The sequence below is a fragment of the Poecile atricapillus genome, chromosome 37, assembly GCF_030490865.1.
Source record: "Poecile atricapillus isolate bPoeAtr1 chromosome 37, bPoeAtr1.hap1, whole genome shotgun sequence".
NCBI lineage: Eukaryota > Metazoa > Chordata > Aves > Passeriformes > Paridae > Poecile > Poecile atricapillus.
In genome coordinates this window covers 2,486,681-2,506,611 of record NC_081285.1, presented here as the reverse complement: position 1 = coordinate 2,506,611, position 19,931 = coordinate 2,486,681, and the positions used below count along the sequence as shown (strand labels likewise).

Sequence of the window (19,931 nt, the reverse complement as noted above, 5' to 3'; positions counted from 1 at the left end):
CCCGCCGACCGGGGGCGGGGCCCCCACCGGGGAGGGGCAGCGGCGGAAGGGGCGTGGCCGCATCCCGGAAGCGCGTCCGGCCGGCCGGAAGCGAAGGCCGGGAGGAGAATGGCGGAGGTGGGCAGCGGGCGGGGGGGGGGCAGCGCGGAGAGGGCTCGGGGAACCTCCCGAGGGGTTCCGGGAGCCTCCGGAAGGGTTTGGGGACCCCCCGAACCCCCCGCGGGGGTTTTGGGGCCCCCCCGGCCCTGACGAGGCCCCGCCCCCGCAGGGGGAGGTGTCCGAGGGCTGCCGCCTGCCCGTGCTGCGCCGTAACCAGGACAACGAGGATGAGTGGCGTGAGTGGGGCGGGGCTTAGCGCGGGGAGAGCCAATCAGAGCAGAGGGGCGGGGCCTCGGAGGGGGGGCGGGGACTGCGAGAAAGGGCGGCAACCGGGGCGGGAGGGGCGGGGCCTGGTGAAGGGAAAGGGGCGGGGCTTGAAGAGGGGCGGGGCTTGAGGAGGGGCGGGGCTTGGGCCCGGGGGTGTCCGGGGGTCCCAAGGGGGTGTCGGGGGGGGGGGGGGGGGGATCTGGGGGTCTCCCCAGAGGATTTGGGGACATGGGGAGGCGACATGAGGGGGGGATATGGGGCAGGGGGGTTTGGGGCACAGCCCAGGCTGAGGGGGAACTCCCTGGGGGGAATTTGGGGGTCCTTGGGTGGGTTTTGGGGGTCCCCAGAAGGGGGTGGTGACCCCCCCTCACCCTTGTCCCAGCACTGGCCGAGATCCTGAGTGTGAAGGACATCAGCGGGAGGAAGCTGTTCTATGTCCACTACATCGACTGTGAGTGGGGACACGAGGGGACACGGGGGGGACATGGGGGGACACGGGGACAACCCCCCTGGGGTCCCCAAGGCCGGGCTGGGGGCACAGGGAGGGGTCTTGGGGGGGGGCCAGCACCTCACTGTCACCCCCGGGGTGTCCCCACAGCGTCCCCAAGAACGGGGAGGGGACAGGGCCAGGCCACGGGGGGTCACGAGGGGTGGCGGGTGGACACTGGGGTGTCGTTGTCACCCTGTGTGTCCCCAGGGCTGGGCTGGGGACACGGGGGGGGGGCTGTGGGGACAGCCCGGGGGTGCCATCGTGTGTCCCCCGCTGTCCCCAGTCAACAAACGCCTGGACGAGTGGGTGACCCACGACCGGCTGGACCTCAAGAGGGTCCAGGTGCCCCGGAAAGAGGCCAAGACCCCCACCAAGAACGGCCTGCCCGGCTCCCGGCCCGGATCCCCCGACAGGGACCCGGTGAGGGGACACTGGGGACATGGGAGGGACATTGGGGACACAGGAGGAGGACACAGGGGACACAGGAGGAGGACAGGGGACACAGGAGGGACACAGGGATGGCCACCAGGGACGTGGGAGGGACAAAGGGGACACAGGACGGGGACAGGGGACATGGGAAGGACGCTGGGGACACAGGAGGAGGACAGGGGACACAGGAGGGGGACACAGGAGGGACACTGGGGACACAGGAGGGACACTGGGGACACAGGAGGGGGACACTGAGGACACAGGAGGGACACTGGGGACACAGGAGGGGGACACTGAGGACACAGGAGGGACACTGGGGACACAGGAGGAGGACACTGGGGACACAGGAGGGACACTGGGGACACAGGAGGAGGACACTGGGGACACAGGAGGAGGACAGGGGACACAGGAGGGGGACACAGGAGGGACACTGGGGACACAGGAGGAGGACAGGGGACACAGGGGGGGGACACAGGAGTGACACTGGGGACAGGAGGGGGACAGGGGACACAGGAGGGGGACACAGGAGGGACACTGGGGACACAGGAGGGGGACACAGGAGGGGGACACAGGAGTGACACTGGGGACACAGGAGGGTGACACTGGAGGGACAGGGGACACCGGGGAAAAGGGGATGTTGGGGTGTCAGGAGGAGACAGGTGACAAACACCGGGAGGACGGGTGACACGGAGGGGACAGCGAGATGGGCCCAGGGGACATCGTGGGGACAGGAGAGCAGGCGAGGCTGAGGAGGGGACGGAGGGCAGGGGGTGGCCCTGGGGGTGGGACAGGGGACACAGCTGAGGGACAGTGAGGGGCGGAGTTTGGGGACACCAGGTGCAGGTGACAGAGCGAGGATTGGGGACAGCCTTGGGGGACAGAGCAGGGCCAGCGCTCAGGGGACACAGAGGACAGGGGCCACACACCAGGCTGGTGACAGGGGACACTTGGAGCCCCTGGGGACAGGCCTGGGGTCCCCAAACCCCCTCGGGGGCAGGGACATCCCTGGGGACACCTGGGGACACCCTTGGGGGGTGGTGACACCCAGACCTAAGGGACAAACCCAGGACCCACCCAGGGGCCACCCCGGACCCTTGGGGACATCCCTGGCCCTTTTAGGGGACCCTGGGGACACTTCTGACCACTTTGAGGGACCTTGGGGACACCCTCGACCCCCTGGGGACACCTGTGACTCCTTTAGGGGACCTTGGGGCATCCCCAGTCCCTCTCTGGGGACCTCGGGGCCGTCCTCAACGCCTTGGGGACATCCCCAGCCCCTCTACGGGGAGCTTGGGGACATCTCTGACCCCTTGGGGACATCCCTGACCCCTTGGGGACATCCCTGACCCCTCTCCAGGACCCTGAGACATTTCCAACCCCTTTAAGGGACCTTGGGGACATCCCTGACCCCTCAGGGCACCTTGGGGACATCCCTGACCCCTCTGGGGGCACCCTGGGGACATCCCTGACCTGTCAGGGCACCCTGGGGACATCCCTGACCCCTCTGGGGGCACCTTGGGGACATCCCTGACCCCTCTGAGGGCACCTTGGGGACATCCCTGACCCCTCTGAGGGCACCTTGGGGACATCCCTGACCCCTCGAGGCCACCCCCAACCCCTTTAGGAGCCCTTGGGGCCACCGCTGTCCCCAGGGAGGGGACCCGGGGGGTGACGGGAGGGACCCCCAGCCGCGGTGGCTTTGTCACCGCGTCCCCTCCGTGTCCCCTCCGCGTCCCCCTCCCCCCCCCTAAACGCCTCCTCTTCCTCCCGGCGCAGAGGAAGAGCCTGGAGCTGGCGCTGCCGGTGGCCCCCGCCAGCGGGAAGAGTTTGCCAGGGCCACCGGGGCCACCGGGGCCACCGGCGGGGCCACCAGGGCCACCAGGGCCAGCGGGGCCAGCGGGGCCGGGGCCCATCACGCTCCGCTTTCACCTGCCCAAGGAGAGCGAGGCCGAGCCCCCCCCGGGCCCCCAGCGCCCCACGGTAACCCCCGGGTCCCCAGATGTCCCCAACTGTCCCCAGATGGCCCCAGAGATGGCCCCAGATGTCCCCAACTGGTCCCAGATGTCCCCAGATGTCCCCAGAGATGGCCCCAAAAGCAGCCCCAGAAATGGCCCCTGGCAGGTCCCGGTTTGGCCCCAAGGGGGTTTTGTCACCCGTGGTGTCCCCAAGGGGTGCCTGTCCCCAGGGGTCCCTGTCCCCATTCCTGTCCCCAGGGGTCCCTGTCCCCATCCCTGTCCCCACTCCTGTCCCCAGGGGTCCCTGTCCCCATCCCTGTCCCCACTCCTGTCCCCAGGGGTCCCTGTCCCCATCCCTGTCCCCACTCCTGTCCCCAGGTGTCCCTGTCACCCTGTCCCCATCCCTGTCCCCAGGTGTCCCTGTCACCCTGTCCCCATCCCCTGTCCCTAGGGGTCCCTGTCCCCATCCCTGTCCCCATCCCTGTCCCCAAGGGGTCCCTGTCATCCTGTCCCCACTCCTGTCCCCAGGTGTCCCTGTCCCCAGGCATCCCTGTCACCCTCCCCATCCCTGTCCCCATCCTTGTCCTTGTCCTTGTCCCCAGGGGGTCCCCAGCACTGTCCCTGTCCCCATCCCTGTCCCCAGTGGATCATTGTCACCACAGTGTCCCTGTCCCTGTCCCCATCCCTGTCCCCATCCCTGTCCCCATCCCTGTCCCCAGTGGATCATTGTCACCACAGTGTCCCTGTCCCCATCCCCATCCCTGTCCCCAGGGGTCACTGTCACTGTCCCTGTCCTCAGCCCTGTCCCCAGGGGTCCCTGTCACTGTCCCTGTCCCCAGCCCTGTCCCCAGGGGTCACTGTCACTGTCCCTGTCCCCAGCCCTGTCCCCACAGCCAGGTGTCCCCTGAGCCTCCCCTTCCTAGGGTGTACTGGGAGCACTGGGGGGATACTGGGGGGATACTGGGGGGATACTGGGGGATACTGGGGGGATACTGGGGGGATACTGGGGGGATACTGGGGGATACTGGGGGGATACTGGGGGATACTGGGAGCACTGGGGGGATACTGGGGGATACTGGGAGCACTGGGGGGATACTGGGAGCACTGGGGGGATACTGGGGGGATACTGGGAGCACTGGGGGGATACTGGGGGGGATACTGGGGGGATACTGGGAGCACTGGGGGGATACTGGGAGCACTGGGGGGATACTGGGAGCACTGGGGGGATACTGGGGGATACTGGGAGCACTGGGGGGATACTGGGGGATACTGGGGGGATACTGGGGGGATACTGGGGGGATACTGGGAGCACTGGGGGGATACTGGGGGATACTGGGGGGATACTGGGAGCACTGGGGGGATACTGGGGGATACTGGGGGGATACTGGGGGGATACTGGGAGCACTGGGGGGATACTGGGGGATACTGGGGGGATACTGGGGGGATACTGGGAGCACTGGGGGGATACTGGGGGGATACTGGGGGGATACTGGGAGCACTGGGGGGATACTGGGAGGTACTGGGAGCACTGGGAAGGGATAACAGAGCCTCCCACTGCTCCCAGTTGCCCCCCAGCAGCAGGGATGGGATGGACTGGGATGGACTGGGATGAACTGGAATGAACTGGGATGGACTGGGATGAACTGGGATGGACTGGGATGAACTGGGATGGACTGGGATGAACTGGGATGGACTGGGAGGGACTGGGATGGATGAACTGGTTTGAACTGGTTTGAACTGGGATGAACTGTCCCCAGAAGCGGAAGGTCGAGGTGGTGTCGCCGGCCACGCCCGTCCCCACCCCCAGCGAGACCTCGCAGGCGTCCGTGTTCCCCCAGGTGAGCCCAGGAACACCAGTATGGACCAGTATGGACCAGTAACACACCAGTATGGACCAGTAACACCAGTATGGACCAGTAACACACCAGTATGGACCAGTATGGACCAGTAACACACCAGTATGGACCAGTAACACCAGGAACACACCAGTATGGACGAGTAACACACCAGTAACACACCAGTAACAGACCAATATGGACCAGGAATACCAATAACACACCAGTGTAGACCAGTAACACACCAGTAACACACCAGTAACACACCAGTATAAACCAGTAACACACCAGTAACGCACCAATAACACACCGGTATGGCCCAGTAACACCAGTAACACACCAGTAACACACCGATAACACACCAGTATGGACCAGTAACACACCAGTATGGCCCAGTAACACCAGTAACACACCAGTATGGACCAGTAACCTCTCTCTGGGATCTGAGGGGGTCCCCAAGTCCGGAGGAGCCCCCAAACCCTGGGAGTGCTGAGGGACTTGGGGGTGTCCGGGTGGATTTTGGGGTGATTTGGGGCAGTTTGGGGATGTTTTGGGGTGGTTTTGGGGTGATTTGGGGTGGTTTTACTGTGATTTGGGGTGTTTCAAGGTGATTTTGGGATGAATTTGGGATGATTTTTGGGTGTTTTGGGATGGTCTTGGGGTGATTTGGGTGATTTTGGGGTGTTTTGGGATGATTTTGGGGTGTTTGGGGATGATTTTGGGGTGTTTTGGTGCAGTTTCAGGGTGATTTTGGGGTGTTTTGGGGTGATTTGAGGTGTTTTGGGGTGATTTTGGGGTGTTCTGGTGTGGTTCTGGGGTGATTTGGGGCTGTTTTGGGATGATTTTGGGCTGATTTTGGGATGATTTTGGCGTGTTTGGGGATGATTTTGGGGTGTTTTGGTGCAGTTTTGGGGTGATTTTGGGGTGATTTGAGGTGTTTTGGGCTGATTTTGGGGTGTTTTGGGATGATTTTGGGGTGTTTTGGGATGATTTTGGGGTGTTTTGGTGCAGTTTTGGGCTGATTTTGGGGTGTTTCGGGGTGATTTTGGGGTATTTTGTGCTGATTTTGGGGTGTTTTGGGCTGATTTTGGGGTGTTTTGGTGCAGTTTCGGGGTGATTTTGGGGTGTTTTGGGCTGATTTGGGGGTGTTTTGGGCTGATTTTGGGGTGTTTTGGGCTGATTTTGGGGTGTTTTGGTGCGGTTTCGGGGTGTTCCAGGCTCTGACCCCCCTCTCTCTCTCTCCCCAGAACGGCTCAGCGCGCCGGGCGGTGGCGGCTCAGCCGGGCCGGAAGAGGAAATCGGCGTGTCTGGGGACAGACGAGGTGGGGACACCCAGGGGACACCCAGGGGACACTGGGGACACCCAGGGGACACCCAGGGGACATTGGGGACACCCAGGGGACACCAGGGACACCCAGGGGACATCAGGGACACCCAGGGGACACCCAGGGGACATTGGGGACACCCAGGGGACACCCAGGGGACACTGGGGACACCCAGGGGACACCCAGGGGACACCCAGGGGACATCAGGGACACCCAGGGGACACCCAGGGGACACCAGGGACACCCAGGGGACACCCAGGGGACACCCAGGGGACATCCAGGGGACACCCAGGGGACACCCAGGGGACACTGGGGACACCCAGGGGACACCCAGGGGACACCCAGGGGACACCCAGGGGACATCGGGGACACCCAGGGGACATCCAGGGGACACTGGGGACACCCAGGGGACATCAGGGACACCCAGGGGACACCCAGGGGACTCCCAGGGGACATCAGGGACACCCAGGGGACGTCCAGGGGACACCCAGGGGACACCCAGGGGACACTGGGGACACCCAGGGGACACCCAGGGGACACCCAGGGGACGTCCAGGGGACACCCAGGGGACACCCAGGGGACACCCAGGGGACATTGGGGACACCCAGGGGACACCCAGGGGACACCCAGGGGACACCCAGGGGACACCCAGGGGACATTGGGGACACCCAGGGGACACTGGGGACACCCAGGGGACACCCAGGGGACACCCAGGGGACACCCAGGGGACATCGGGGACACCCAGGGGACACCCAGGGGACACCCAGGGGACATCGGGGACACCCAGGGACACCCAGGGGACACCCAGGGGACATCGGGGACACCCAGGGGACACCCAGGGGACACCCAGGGACACCCAGGGGACACCCAGGGGACACCCAGGGGACACCCAGGGGACACCCAGGGGACATCAGGGACACCCAGGGGACACCCAGGGGACACCCAGGGGACATTGGTGATACCCAGGGGACATCGGGGACACCCAGGGGACATTGGGGACACCCAGGGGACATCGGGGACACCCAGGGGACATTGGGGACACCCAGGGGACACCCAGGGGACACCCAGGGGACACCCAGGGGACATTGGGGATACCCAGGGGACACCCAGGGGACACCCAGGGGACACCCAGGGGACACTGGGGACACCCAGGGGACACCCAGGGGACACCCAGGGGACACCCAGGGGACATCGGGGACACCCAGGGGACACCCAGGGGACACCCAAGGGACATTGGGGACACCCAGGGGACACCGGGGACACCCAGGGGACACCCAGGGGACACCCAGGGGACACCGGGGACACCCAGGGGACACCCAGGGGACACCGGGGACACCCAGGGGACACCCAGGGGACATCGGGGACACCCAGGGGACACCCAAGGGACACCCAGGGGACACCCAGGGGACATCAGGGACACCCAGGGGACACCCAGGGGACACCCAGGGGACACCCAGGGGACACTGGGGACACCCAGGGGACACCCAGGGGACATCGGGGACACCCAGGGGACACCCAAGGGACACCCAGGGGACACCCAGGGGACACCCAGGGGACACCCAGGGGACATCCAGGGGACATTGGGGACACCCAGGGGACACCCAGGGGACACCCAGGGGACACCCAGGGGACATCGTGGGGGGAGGGGAGGAGGGAAATGGGCTCTGGGGGTGGGGAAACTGAGGCAGGGAAAGGAGGAAAATGCAGGAATTGAGGCAGGAAAAATGAAAATGAAAACAAAGGGAATTAAAGGTTTTAATTGACATTTAATTGGGGGAAACTGAGGCAGGGACGTGGGAAAGCAGCGAGAAAATGGGGAAAATGTGAAAGGTAACGTGGAGAGAGAGAAACTGAGGCAGAGGAAGGGAAAAGTCACCTGGAAATGGGGAAACCAAATCAGGAAGGGACAAAAATCACCTAAAAATGGGGGAAAACAAATGGGGAAGGACCAAACCCCTGCGGGAAGGAGGCGAAGCAAAGCAGGAATGGACAAAAATCACTTAAAAATGGGGAAACCAAATCAGGAAGGGACAAAAATCACCTAAAAATGGGGGAAAACAGAGCAAGAACAGACAAAAATCACCTAAAAATGGGGAAAAACAAAGCAAAAACAGACAAAAATCACCTAAAAACAGGGAAACCAAATCAGGAATGGACAAAAATCACCAAAAAATGGGGAAAATCAGAGCAAAAACAGACAAAAATCACCTGAAAATGGGGAACCCAAATCAGGAATGGACAAAAATCACCCCAAAAATGGGGCAAAGCAAACCAAAAACCACCCAAAAACGGGGAGAAAGCGGATGTGGAAGGTCCAAAGCCCCGCGGGAAGGAGGCGAAGCAAAGCAGGAATGGACAAAAATCACCTAAAAATGGGGGAAAACAGAGCAAAAACAGACAAAAATCACTTAAAAATGGGGGAAAACAAAGCAAGAACAGACAAAAATCACCTAAAAATGGGGAAAAACAGAGCAAGAACAGACAAAAATCACCTAAAAATGGGGAACCCAAATCAGGAAGGGACAAAAATCACCTAAAAATGGGGGAAAACAGAGCAAGAACAGACAAAAATCACCTAAAAATGGGGGAAAACAAAGCAAAAACAGACAAAAATCACCTAAAAATGGGGAAAAACAAAGCAAGAACAGACAAAAATCACCTAAAAATGGGGAAACCAAATCAGGAAGGGACAAAAATCACCCCAAAATGGGGCAAAGCAAACCAAAAACCACCCAAAAACGGGGACAAAGCAAACCAAAAATCACCCAAAAACGGGGGCAAAGCGGATGTGGAAGGTCCAAACCCCCATGGGAAGGAGGTGAAGCAAAGCAGGAATGGACAAAAACCACCTAAAAATGGGGAAAAACAGCAAAAACAGACAAAAATCACCTAAAAACGAGGAAACCAAATCAGGAATGGACAAAAATCACCTAAAAATGGGGGAAACCAAAGCAAAAAGAGACGAAAAGCACCCAAAAACGGGGACAAGGCGGCTGTGGAAGGACCAAACCCCCGTGGGAAGGAGGCGAAGCAAAGCAGGAATGGACAAAAATCACCAAAAAATGGGGAAAATCAGAGCAAAACCAGACAAAAATCACCTAAAAACGGGGAAACCAAATCAGGAAGGGACAAAAATCACCCAAAAATGGGGACAAAGTGGATGGGGAAGGGTGAAACCCCCCTGGAATGAGGTGAAGCAAAGCAAGAAGGGACAAAAATCACCTAAAAATGGGGGAAAACAAAGCAAAACCAGACAAAAATCACCTAAAAATGGGGAACCCAAATCAGGAAGGGACAAAAATCACCTAAAAATGGGGAAAAACAGAGCAAGAACAGACAGAAATCACTGAAAAATGGGGAAACCAAATCAGGAATGGACAAAAACCACCTAAAAATGGGGGAAAACAAATCAAAAAGAGACAAAAACCACCCAAACCCGGGGGCAAAGCGGCTGTGGAAGGTCCAAAGCCCCGCGGGAAGGAGGCGAAGCAAAGCAGGAATGGACAAAAATCACCTGAAATGGGGAAAAACAGAGCAAGAACAGACAAAAATCACTTAAAAATGGGGAAAACAGAGCAAAAACAGACAAAAATCACCTGAAAATGGGGAAACCAAATCAGGAAGGAACAAAAATCACCTAAAAATGGGGATAAAGCAAATCAGGAAGGGACAAACCCCACCAGGAATGGGGCAAAACAAATCAGGAACGACCAAAAACGACCTAAAAGTGGGGAAACCAAATCAGGAAGGGACAAAAATCACCCCAAAAATGGGGGAAAACAAACCAAAAACCACCAAAAACGGGACAAAGCGGATGTGGAAGGTCCAAACCCCCACGGGAAGGAGGCGAAGCAAAGCAGGAATGGACAAAAATGACCTAAAAATGGGGGAAACAGAGCAAGAACAGACAAAAATCACCTAAAATGGGGATAAAGCAAATCAGGAAGGGACAAAAATCACCCAAAAATGGGGCAAAGCAAACCAAAAATCACCCAAAAACGGGGGCAAAGCAGACGAGGAAGGTCCAAAGCCCCGCGGGAAGGAGGCGAAGCAAAGCAGGAATGGACAAAAATCACCTAAAAATGGGGAAAAACAGAGCAAGAACAGAGAAAAATCACCTAAAACCGGGGGCAAAGCGGCTGTGGAAGGTCCAAAGCCCCGCGGGAAGGCGGCGGCCAAGGCCGGCCGTGACCCCGCTGTCCCCGGCAGGACTCGCAGGACTCGTCGGACGGAGCCCCCTCGGCGCCCAGGATGACCGGGAGCCTGGTGTCGGACCGGAGCCACGACGACATCGTCACCAGGATGAAAAACATCGAATGCATCGAGCTGGGCCGCACCGCCTCAAGCCCTGGTACTTCTCGCCGTACCCGCAGGAGCTGACGGGGCTGCCCGTGCTGTACCTGTGCGAGTTCTGCCTCAAGTACGGGCACAGCCTGCGCTGCCTGCAGAGACACCTGGTACGGGAACCGGGGGAAACGGGGGGATTTGGGGGGGTTTCAAGGGGATTTGGGGGAGATGATGGGGATTTTGGGGGGTTTCAAGGGATTTGGGGGGTTTGGGGAAGATGATGGGGATTTTGGGGGGTTTCAAGGGGATTTGGGGGGTTTGGGGGAGATCTGGGGGGGTTTGGGGGAGTTTCAAGGGATTTGGGGGGGTTTGGGGGGTTTCAAGGGGATTTGGGGGAGATGATGGGGATTTTGGGGGGTTTCAAGGGGATTTGGGGGGGTTTCAAGGGGATTTGGGGGGGTTTGGGGGAATTTCAAGGGAATTTGGGGAGATGATGGGGATTTTGGGGGGTTTCAAGGGGATTTGGGGGGGTTTGGGGGGAGATTGGGGGGGTGTGCGGGGGTTTCAAGGGGATTTGGGGGGGTTGGGGGGGTTTCAAGGGGATTTGGGGGGTTTCAAGGGGATTTTGGGGGGGTTGGGGGGAGGTTTGAGGGGGTTTTGGGGGGATTCAGGGGGATTTGGGGGAGATGATGGGGATTTTGGGGGGTTTGGGGGAGATTTGGGGGGGTGTGGGGGAGGTTCAAGGGGATTTGGGGGGTTTGGGGGAGATTTGGGGGGGTGTGGGGGGGTTTCAAGGGGATTTGGGGAGATGATGGGGATTTTGGGGGGTTTCAAGGGGGTTTGGGGGAGATGATGGGGATTTTGGGGGGTTTCAAGGGGATTTGGGGAGGTTTGAGGGGTTTTGGGGGAGATTTGGGGGGGTTTGGGGGAGATGATGGGGATTTTGGGGGGTTTCAAGGGGATTTGGGGGAGATGATGGGGATTTTCAGGGGTTTCAAGGGGATCTGGGGGGGTTTGGGGGAGATTTGGGGGGGGTGGGGGAGTTTCAAGGGGATTTGGGGGAGATTTGGGGGGCTTTGGGGAGTTTCAAGGGGATTTGGGGGAGATGATGGGGATTTTGGGGGGTTTCAAGGGGATTTGGGGGAGATTTGGGGGGGTGTGCGGGGGTTTCAAGGAGATTTGGGGGGGTTTGGGGGAGTTTCAAGGGGATTTGGGGGGGTTTGGGGGAGATTTGGGGGGGTTTGGGGGAGTTTCAAGGGGATTTGGGGGGGTTTGGGGGGTTTCAAGGGGATTTGGGGAGATGATGGGGATTTTGGGGGGTTTCAAGGGGATTTGGGGGGGTTTGGGGAGATTGGGGGGGTGTGCGGGGGTTTCAAGGGGATTTGGGGGGGGTTGGGGGAGATTTGGGGGGGTTTGGGGGAGGTTCGAGGGGATTTTGGGGGGTTTGGGGAGATGATGGGGATTTGGGGGGGTTTCAAGGGGATTTTGGGGGTTTGGGGGAGATTTGGGGGGGTGTGGGGGAGGTTCAGGGGGATTTGGGGGGTTTGGGGGAGGTTCCAGGGGATTTTGGGGGGTTTGGGAGAGATGATGGGGATTTGGGGAGTTTCAAGGGGATTTGGGGGGGTTTGGGGGAGATTTGGGGAGGTTTGGGGGAGGTTCCAGGGGATTTTGGGGGGTTTGGGAGAGATGATGGGGATTTTGGGAGGTTCAAGGGGATTTGGGGGCTTTGGGGAGGTTCGAGGGGATTTTGGGGGGTTTGGGGGAGATGATGGGATTTGGGGGGGTTTCAAGGGGATTTTGGGGGGTTTGGGGGAGATTTGGGGGGGTGTGGGGGAGGTTCAGGGGGATTTGGGGGGGGTTTGGGGGAGGTTCCAGGGGATTTTGGGGGGTTTGGGGGAGATGATGGGGATTTGGGGGGGTTTCAAGGGATTTGGGGGAGGTTTGAGGGGGTTTTGGGGGAGATTTGGGAGGTTTGGGGGAGATGATGGGGATTTTGGGGGGTTTCAAGGGGATTTGGGGGAGATGATGGGGATTTTGGGGGGTTTCAAGGGGATTTGGAGGGGTTTGGGGGAGATCTGGGGGAGTTTGGGGGAGTTTCAAGGGGATTTGGGGGGGTTTGGGGGAGATTTGGGGGGGTGTGGGGGAGTTTCAAGGGGATTTGGGGGGGTTTGGGGGAGATTTGGGGGGGTTTGGGGAAGGTTCGAGGGGATTTGGGGGGGTTTGGGGGAGATTTGGGGGGTTTGGGGAGGTTCGAGGGGATTTTGGGGGGTTTGGGGGAGTTTCAAGGGGATTTGTGGGAGTGTGGGGGGGGTTTGGGGGAGATTTGGGGGCGTTTGGGGGGATTTGGGGAGGTTCAAGGGGATTTCGGGGGGTTTGGGGAAGGTTCGAGGGGGTTTTGGGGAGTTTTGGTGGGTTTGGGAGAGATTTGGGGGAGTTTCAAGGGAATTTGGGGGGATTTGGGGAAATTTGTGGGAGGTTCGAGGGGATTTGGGGGAGGTTCAAGGGGATTTGGAGGGGTTTGGGGGAGATTTGGGGCATTTGGGGGAGGTTTGAGGGGATTTCAGTGGGTTTGGGGAGATTGGGGGAGGTTTGAGGGGATTTGGGGGAGATTTGGGGGAGGTTCAGGGGGCTTGGGGGAGATTTAGGGGATTTTGGGAGGTGCGGGGAGATTTGGGGGGGTTTGGGAGGGATTTGGGGGAATTTGTGGAAGTTTTGGAGAGTTTCAGGGGACTTAGAGGAGTTTTGGCAGGATTTTGGGAGTTTTGGAGGGATTTGGGGCATTTGAGTGAGTTTCAAGGGGATTTGGGGGAGTTTCGAGGGGATTTGGAGGAGTTTTGAGGCGATTTGGAGGAGTTTTGAGGGGATTTGGGGAGCCAGGGCAAGGCTGTACCAGGGAATCCCTGATTTGGGTCATCCCCAAGGGGATTTGGGGGATCCCCAGGAAGATTTGGGAATCCTCAACCCCCAGTTTTTACCCTCTTACCCTCCTTTGGCCTCCCCACTCCCCAAAACCCCCAATTTCCCCCAAAACTCCAAATTCCCACTCCCTCCCCACTTTTTCTCCCCAATTTCCCTTTCCCACCCCCCAATCTCCCTCTCTTCCCTCCCCATTTTCACCCCCAAAACCCCCAAAAAAACCCCCAAAAAACCCCAAAAAATCCCAAAAAACCCCAAAATCCCCCAAAATCCCCTCCCCAGACCAAATGTGACCTCCGGCACCCCCCTGGGAACGAGATTTATCGCAAGGGCACCATTTCCTTCTTCGAGATCGACGGCCGCAAGAACAAGGTGAGAGTTGGGGGGGTGGTCCCGGGGGGGGGATTTTCCCTCCATCCCAAACATTCCGGAGTCATTCCCGGGATCTTTTCCAGAGTTATTCCCAGAATCTCTGCCTGCTGGCCAAGTGTTTCCTGGACCACAAGACCCTTTACTACGACACCGACCCCTTCCTCTTCTACGTCATGACCGAGTACGACTGCAAAGGTTTCCACATCGTGGGCTACTTCTCCAAGGTGGGGGGTTTGGGGGATTTGGGGGGGTGTTGGGGGGGATTTGGGATGTTTGAGGGGGATTGGGGTGTCTGGGGGGATTTGGGCTGTTTGAGGGGTATTTGGGGCCATTTGGGGGTGATTTGGGGTTCTTGGGGGGAATTAGGGGGGGATTTGGGTGTTTGGGAGGGATTTGGAGTAGTTTTGGGGGGGGTTTGGGGTGTCTGGGGGGATTTGGGGCCGTTTGGGGGGGATCTGGGCCGTTTGGGGGGAATTGGGGCCATTTGAGGGGGTTTGGGGGGCGATTTGGGGCCTTTTTGGGAGGATTTGGGGTGTCTGGGGGGATTTGGGGTGTTTGGGGGGATTTGGGGCCATTTGGGGGGATTTGGGGCCGTCTGGGGGAATTGGAACCATTTGAGGGGGTTTGGGGGGCGATTTGGGGCCTTTTTGGGAGGATTTGGATGTTTGGGGGATTTGGAGTAGTTTTAGGGGGATTTGGGGTGTCTGGGGGGGATTTGGGGCCATTTTGGGAGGATTTGGGGCTGTTCGGAGGGTATTAGGGGTCGTTTTGAGGGGGATTTGGGGTCGTTTGGGGGGGGTTGGGGGATTTGGGGTGTTTGGGAGGGATTTGAAGTAGTTTGGGGGGTTTGGGGTCATTTTGGGGGGATTTGGGGCTGTTTGGAGGGGATTTGGGGTCGTTTTGGGGGGGATTTGGGGTCTTTTGGGGGGTTGGGGGATTTGGGGTGTTTGGGAGGGATTTGAAGTAGTTTGGGGGGGTTTGGGGTCATTTTGGGGGGATTTGGGCCGTTTGGGAGGATTTGGGGCTGTTTGGGGGGGATTTGGGGCCGTTTTGGGAGGATTTGGGGCTGTTTGGGGGGATTTGGGGCTGTTTGGGGGGGATTTGGGGTGTTTGGGGGGATTTGGGGCCGTTTTGGGGGGATTTGGGGCCTTTTTGGGGGGGATTTAGAGTGTTTGGGGGGATTTGGGGGGTTCCAGAGGGGTTTCTGAGGTGTTAATCCTGGCGGGTTTTGGGATCCTGGGATTATCCCAGGGGGTTTTGGGGTGACCCTGGGGAGTTTCTGGGATCCAGTCCTGGGGAGCTTTTGGGTGCAATTCCAGGGTATTTTTTGGTGGTCCCAGGGTTTTTTCGGGTGGGTCCCAGGGGTTTTTGGGTGGTCCCAGGGTTTTTTTGGGTGGTCCCAGGGGTTTTTGGGTAGTCCCAGGGGTTTTTGGGGTGGTCCCAGGGGTTTTTTGGATCAAATCCCGGGGATTTCCTGCAGGAGAAGGAGTCGACCGAGGATTACAACGTCGCCTGCATCCTGACCCTGCCCCCGTACCAGCGCCGGGGCTACGGCAAACTGCTCATCGAGTTCAGTCAGTGACCCCAAACCCTGCTGGGACCCCAAACCCTGACAGGGACCCCAAATCCTGCTGGGACCCCAAATCCTGACAGGGACCCCAAACCCTGCTGGGACCCCAAACCCTGCTGGGACCCCAAACCCTGACAGGGACCCCAAATCCTGATGGGACCCCAAACCCTGCTGGGACCCCAAACCCTGACAGGGACCCCAAACCCTGACAGGACCCCAAACCCTGACAGGGACCCCAAACCCTGCTGGGACCCCAAACCCTGCTGGGACCCCAAACCCTGACAGGGACCCCAAATCCTGCTGGGACCCCAAACCCTGACAGGGACCCCAAACCCTGCTGGGACCCCAAACCCTGACAGGACCCCAAACCCTGACAGGGACCCCAAATCCTGATGGGACCCCAAACCCTGCTGGGACCCCAAACCCTGCTGGGACCCCAAACCCTGACAGGACCCCAAACCCTGCTGGGACCTCAAACCCTGACAGGGACCCCAAACCCTGCTGGGACCCCAAACCCTGCTGGGACCCCAAACCCTGCCGGGACCCCAAAAATCCACTGGGAAGGCTTTAAATACCTGGGGGAGGTGGAAATAACCCCAGGGGACGCCCCCAAAGCCTCAGGGACCTGTCCTTGCCCTCTCCCTCACCTGTCCCCCCTGTGCCCCCATCTGTCCCCTGTCCTCTGTCCCTCACCTGTCCCCCCTGTCCCCCACCTGTCCCTTACCTTTCCCCCCCGTCCCCATGTCCCTCACCTGTCCCCTGTCCTCACCTGTCCCCATGTCCCCCCTGTCCCTCCCCTGTCCCTGTGTCCCTCACCTGTCCCCCGTCCCCCATCCCTCCCCTGTCCCTTGTCCTCACCTGTCCCCTGTCCCTCGCCTGTCCCCTGTCCCCTGTCCCTCCCCTGTCCCCTGTCCCCTGTCCCCTGTCCTCACCTGTCCCCTGTCCCCTGTCCCCTGTCCCTCACCTGTCCCCTGTCCCCTGTCCCCTGTCCTCACCTGTCCCCTGTCCCCTGTCCCCCGTCCCTCACCTGTCCCCTGTCCCCTGTCCCTCACCTGTCCCCTGTCCCCCTGTCCCCTGTCCCTCACCTGTCCCCCTGTCCCCCGTCCCTCAGCTGTCCCCTGTCCCCGCAGGTTACGAGCTGTCCAAGGTGGAGGGTAAGACGGGCACTCCCGAGAAGCCGCTGTCGGACCTGGGGCTGCTGTCGTACCGCAGTTACTGGTCCCAGACCATCCTGGAGATCCTCATGGGGCTCAAGGCCGAGGCCGGCGAGCGGCCCCAGATCACCATCAAGTGAGACACGCCCCTTTCCACCGAGCCACGCCCCTTTTCTGCCAGGCCACGCCCCCTTCCCGCCAGGCCACGCCCCCTTTCTGCCAGGCCACGCCCCCTTTCCACCAGACCACGCCCCTTTGTGGACCACACCCCATTGCCCGAGGCTCCGCCCCTTCCCAAAGCCCCGCCCACCATAAATCAACACCCGATGTCTTTACCCAGACCTGATGGAAGCCACGCCCCCTTAGGCCACGCCCCCTCAAAGCCACGCCCACCACAAATCAACACCCAATGTCTTTACCCAGACCTGATGGAAGCCACGCCCCCTTATGCCACGCCCCCTCAAAGCCACGCCCACCACGCCCATGCCCAATGTTGGGGGCGTGGCAGCTTCTCCAGGCCACGCCCACCCTGTCAGAAGCCACGCCCAGTTCCAGGCCACACCCCCAGCCCTTAGACCCTGCCCCACCTGTCAATCAATGGTGTGGAACAGCTCCAGGCCACGCCCCCATCAATGTTAACCACGCCCACACTGCCAAGGCTCCGCCCCCTCAGCATCGGGGGGCTCTGGGGGGGTCTGGGGGCTTCAGGGGGTGTTTTGGGGTGCTCTGGGGGGATTTTGGGGGTCTCTGGGGGTGTTTGGGGTATTTTGGGGGGCTCTGGGGATGTTTTGGGTATTTTGGGGGTCTCTGGGGGGGGGTTGGGGATTTTGGGGGTTCTCTGGGGGGGTTTTGGGTATTTTGGGGGTTCTCTGGGGATGTTTTGGGTATTTTGGGGGTCTCTGGGGGGGGGTTGGGGATTTTGGGGGTTCTCTGGGGGGGTTTTGGGTATTTTGGGGGTCTCTGGGGGGGTTTTGGGTATTTTGGGGGGCTCTGGGGGAGGTTTGGGGATTTTGGGGGTTCTCTGGGGGTGTTTTTGGGATTTTGGGGGGCTCTGGGGGTGTTTTTGGGATTTTGGGGGGCTCTGGGGGTGTTTTGGGGATTCTGGGGGTCTCTGGGGGGGTTTTGGGGATTTTGGGGGTCTCTGGGGGTGTTTTGGGGATTTTGGGGGACTCTAGGGGAGGTTTGGGGATTTGGGGGGGTCTCTGGGGGTGTTTTGGGGATTTTGGGGGTCTCTGGGGGGGTTTTGGGGATTTTGGGGGTCTCTGGGGGTGTTTTGGGGATTTTGGGGGTCTCTGGGGGTGTTTTGGGTATTTTGGGGGTCTCTGGGGGTGTTTTGGGTATTTTGGGGGGCTCTGGGGGGGTTTTGGGGATTTGGGGGGGTCTCTGGGGGTGTTTTTGGGATTTTGGGGGTCTCTGGGGGTGTTTTGGGGATTTTGGGGGTCTCTGGGGGGGTTTTGGGTATTTTGGGGGGCTCTGGGGGTGCAGCCCCCCCTCATTTCCCCCCTCCCCCAGCGAGATCAGCGAGATCACCAGCATCAAGAAGGAGGACGTGATCTCCACCCTGCAGTACCTGAACCTCATCAACTACTACAAGGTGGGTCCTGCACACCTGGAGGGGTCTCACACACACCTGGGGGGGTCTCACACACACCTGGGGGGGTCCCTGCACACACCTGGGGGGTCCTGGACACACCTGGGGGTCTCACACACACCTGGGGGGGTCCTGGACACACCTGGGGGGGTCCTGCACACACCTGGGGGGTCCTGCACACCTGGGGGGGTCTCACACACACCTGGGGGGTCTCACACACACCTGGGGGGTCCTGAACACAGCTGGGGGGGCCTGGGGAGTCCCTGCACACACCTGGGGGGGCCTGGACACACCTGGGGGGTCTCACACACACCTGGGGGGTCTCACACACACCTGGGGGGGTCTCACACACACCTGGGGGGGTCTGAACACACCTGGGGGGGTCCTGGACACACCTGGGGGGTCTCACACACACCTGGGGGGTCCACACACACCTGGGGGGTCTCACATACACCTGGGGGGTCCCTGCACACACCTGGGGAGTCCCTGCACACACCTGGGGGGTCCTGGACACACCTGGGGGTCTCACACACACCTGGGGGTCCTGGACACACCTGGGGGGCTGAAAATATCTCTGTGTGTCCCCCTTTACACACCTGGGTGTCACACGGGAACAGCCCTCACACACCTGTGCACACCTGATACACCCTGACACACCCTGACACACCCTGACACACCTGTGCACACCCTGACACACCTGTGCACACCTGTACAGGGTCAGTGCACCCTAACACACCTGTCATACCTGTGCAGGGTCAGTACATCCTGACACACCCTGTCACATCCTGACACACCTGTCACACCTGTACAGGGTCAGTACATCCTGTCACACCTGTGCACACCTGTACAGGGTCAGTACACCCTAACACACCTGTCACACCTGTGTACACCTGTACAGGGTCAGTACATCCTGACACACCTGTACACACCTGTACACACCTGTACAGGGTCAGTACATCCTGTCACACCTGTGCACACCTGTACAGGGTCAGTACACCCTGACACACCTGTACAGGGTCAGTACACCCTGACACACCTGTGCAGGGTCAGTACACCCTAACACACCTGACACACCTGTACAGGGTCAGTACATCCTGACACACCCTGACACACCTGTGCACACCTGTACAGGGTCAGTACACCCTGTCACACCTGTACAGGGTCAGTACATCCTGACGCACCTGACACATCCTGACACACCTGTACAGGGTCAGTACATCCTGACACACCTGTGCACACCCTGACACACCTGTGCACACCTGTACAGGGTCAGTACACCCTGACACACCTGTGCACACCTGTGCAGGGTCAGTACATCCTGACACACCTGTGCACACCTGTACAGGGTCAGTACATCCTGACACACCTGTGCACACCCTGACACACCTGTGCACACCTGTACAGGGTCAGTACATCCTGACACACCTGTGCACACCCTAACACACCTGTGCACACCTGTACAGGGTCAGTACATCCTGACGCTCTCCGAGGACATCGTGGAGGGCCACGAGCGGGCGATGCTCAAGCGGCTCCTGCGCATCGACGCCAAGTGCCTGCACTTCACCCCCAAGGACTGGAGCAAGCGGGGGAAGTGGTGAGGCCACGCCCCGCCAGGCCACGCCCCCCTCGTTACCTGGCGCA

The 19,931-nt window shown here is 60.1% G+C and overlaps 1 protein-coding gene and 1 long non-coding RNA gene across 2 annotated transcripts; one reads left to right on the top strand and one right to left on the bottom strand.

Annotated features, from left to right (window-relative positions):
- The first annotated feature begins 23 nt into the window (after positions 1–23).
- Positions 24–19,895, top strand: LOC131591094 (histone acetyltransferase KAT5-like). Its single transcript, XM_058861556.1, is given in 15 exon segments — positions 24–117; positions 269–335; positions 749–817; positions 1,140–1,276; positions 3,062–3,265; positions 4,998–5,078; positions 6,323–6,397; positions 10,610–10,730; positions 10,733–10,857; positions 13,886–13,975; positions 14,059–14,199; positions 15,456–15,549; positions 16,676–16,835; positions 18,212–18,293; positions 19,754–19,895. Coding segments are annotated over 15 exon segments (1,590 nt in total). The 5' UTR covers positions 24–108; the 3' UTR covers positions 19,889–19,895.
- On the bottom strand, positions 9,231–10,602 carry LOC131591121 (uncharacterized). The gene is made up of 4 exons (XR_009280260.1): positions 10,361–10,602; positions 10,196–10,277; positions 9,623–9,788; positions 9,231–9,498 (listed from the first exon to the last, which is right to left on the bottom strand). It is a non-coding gene; the product is annotated as an uncharacterized LOC131591121 (long non-coding RNA).
- Positions 19,896–19,931: the final 36 nt, after the last annotated feature.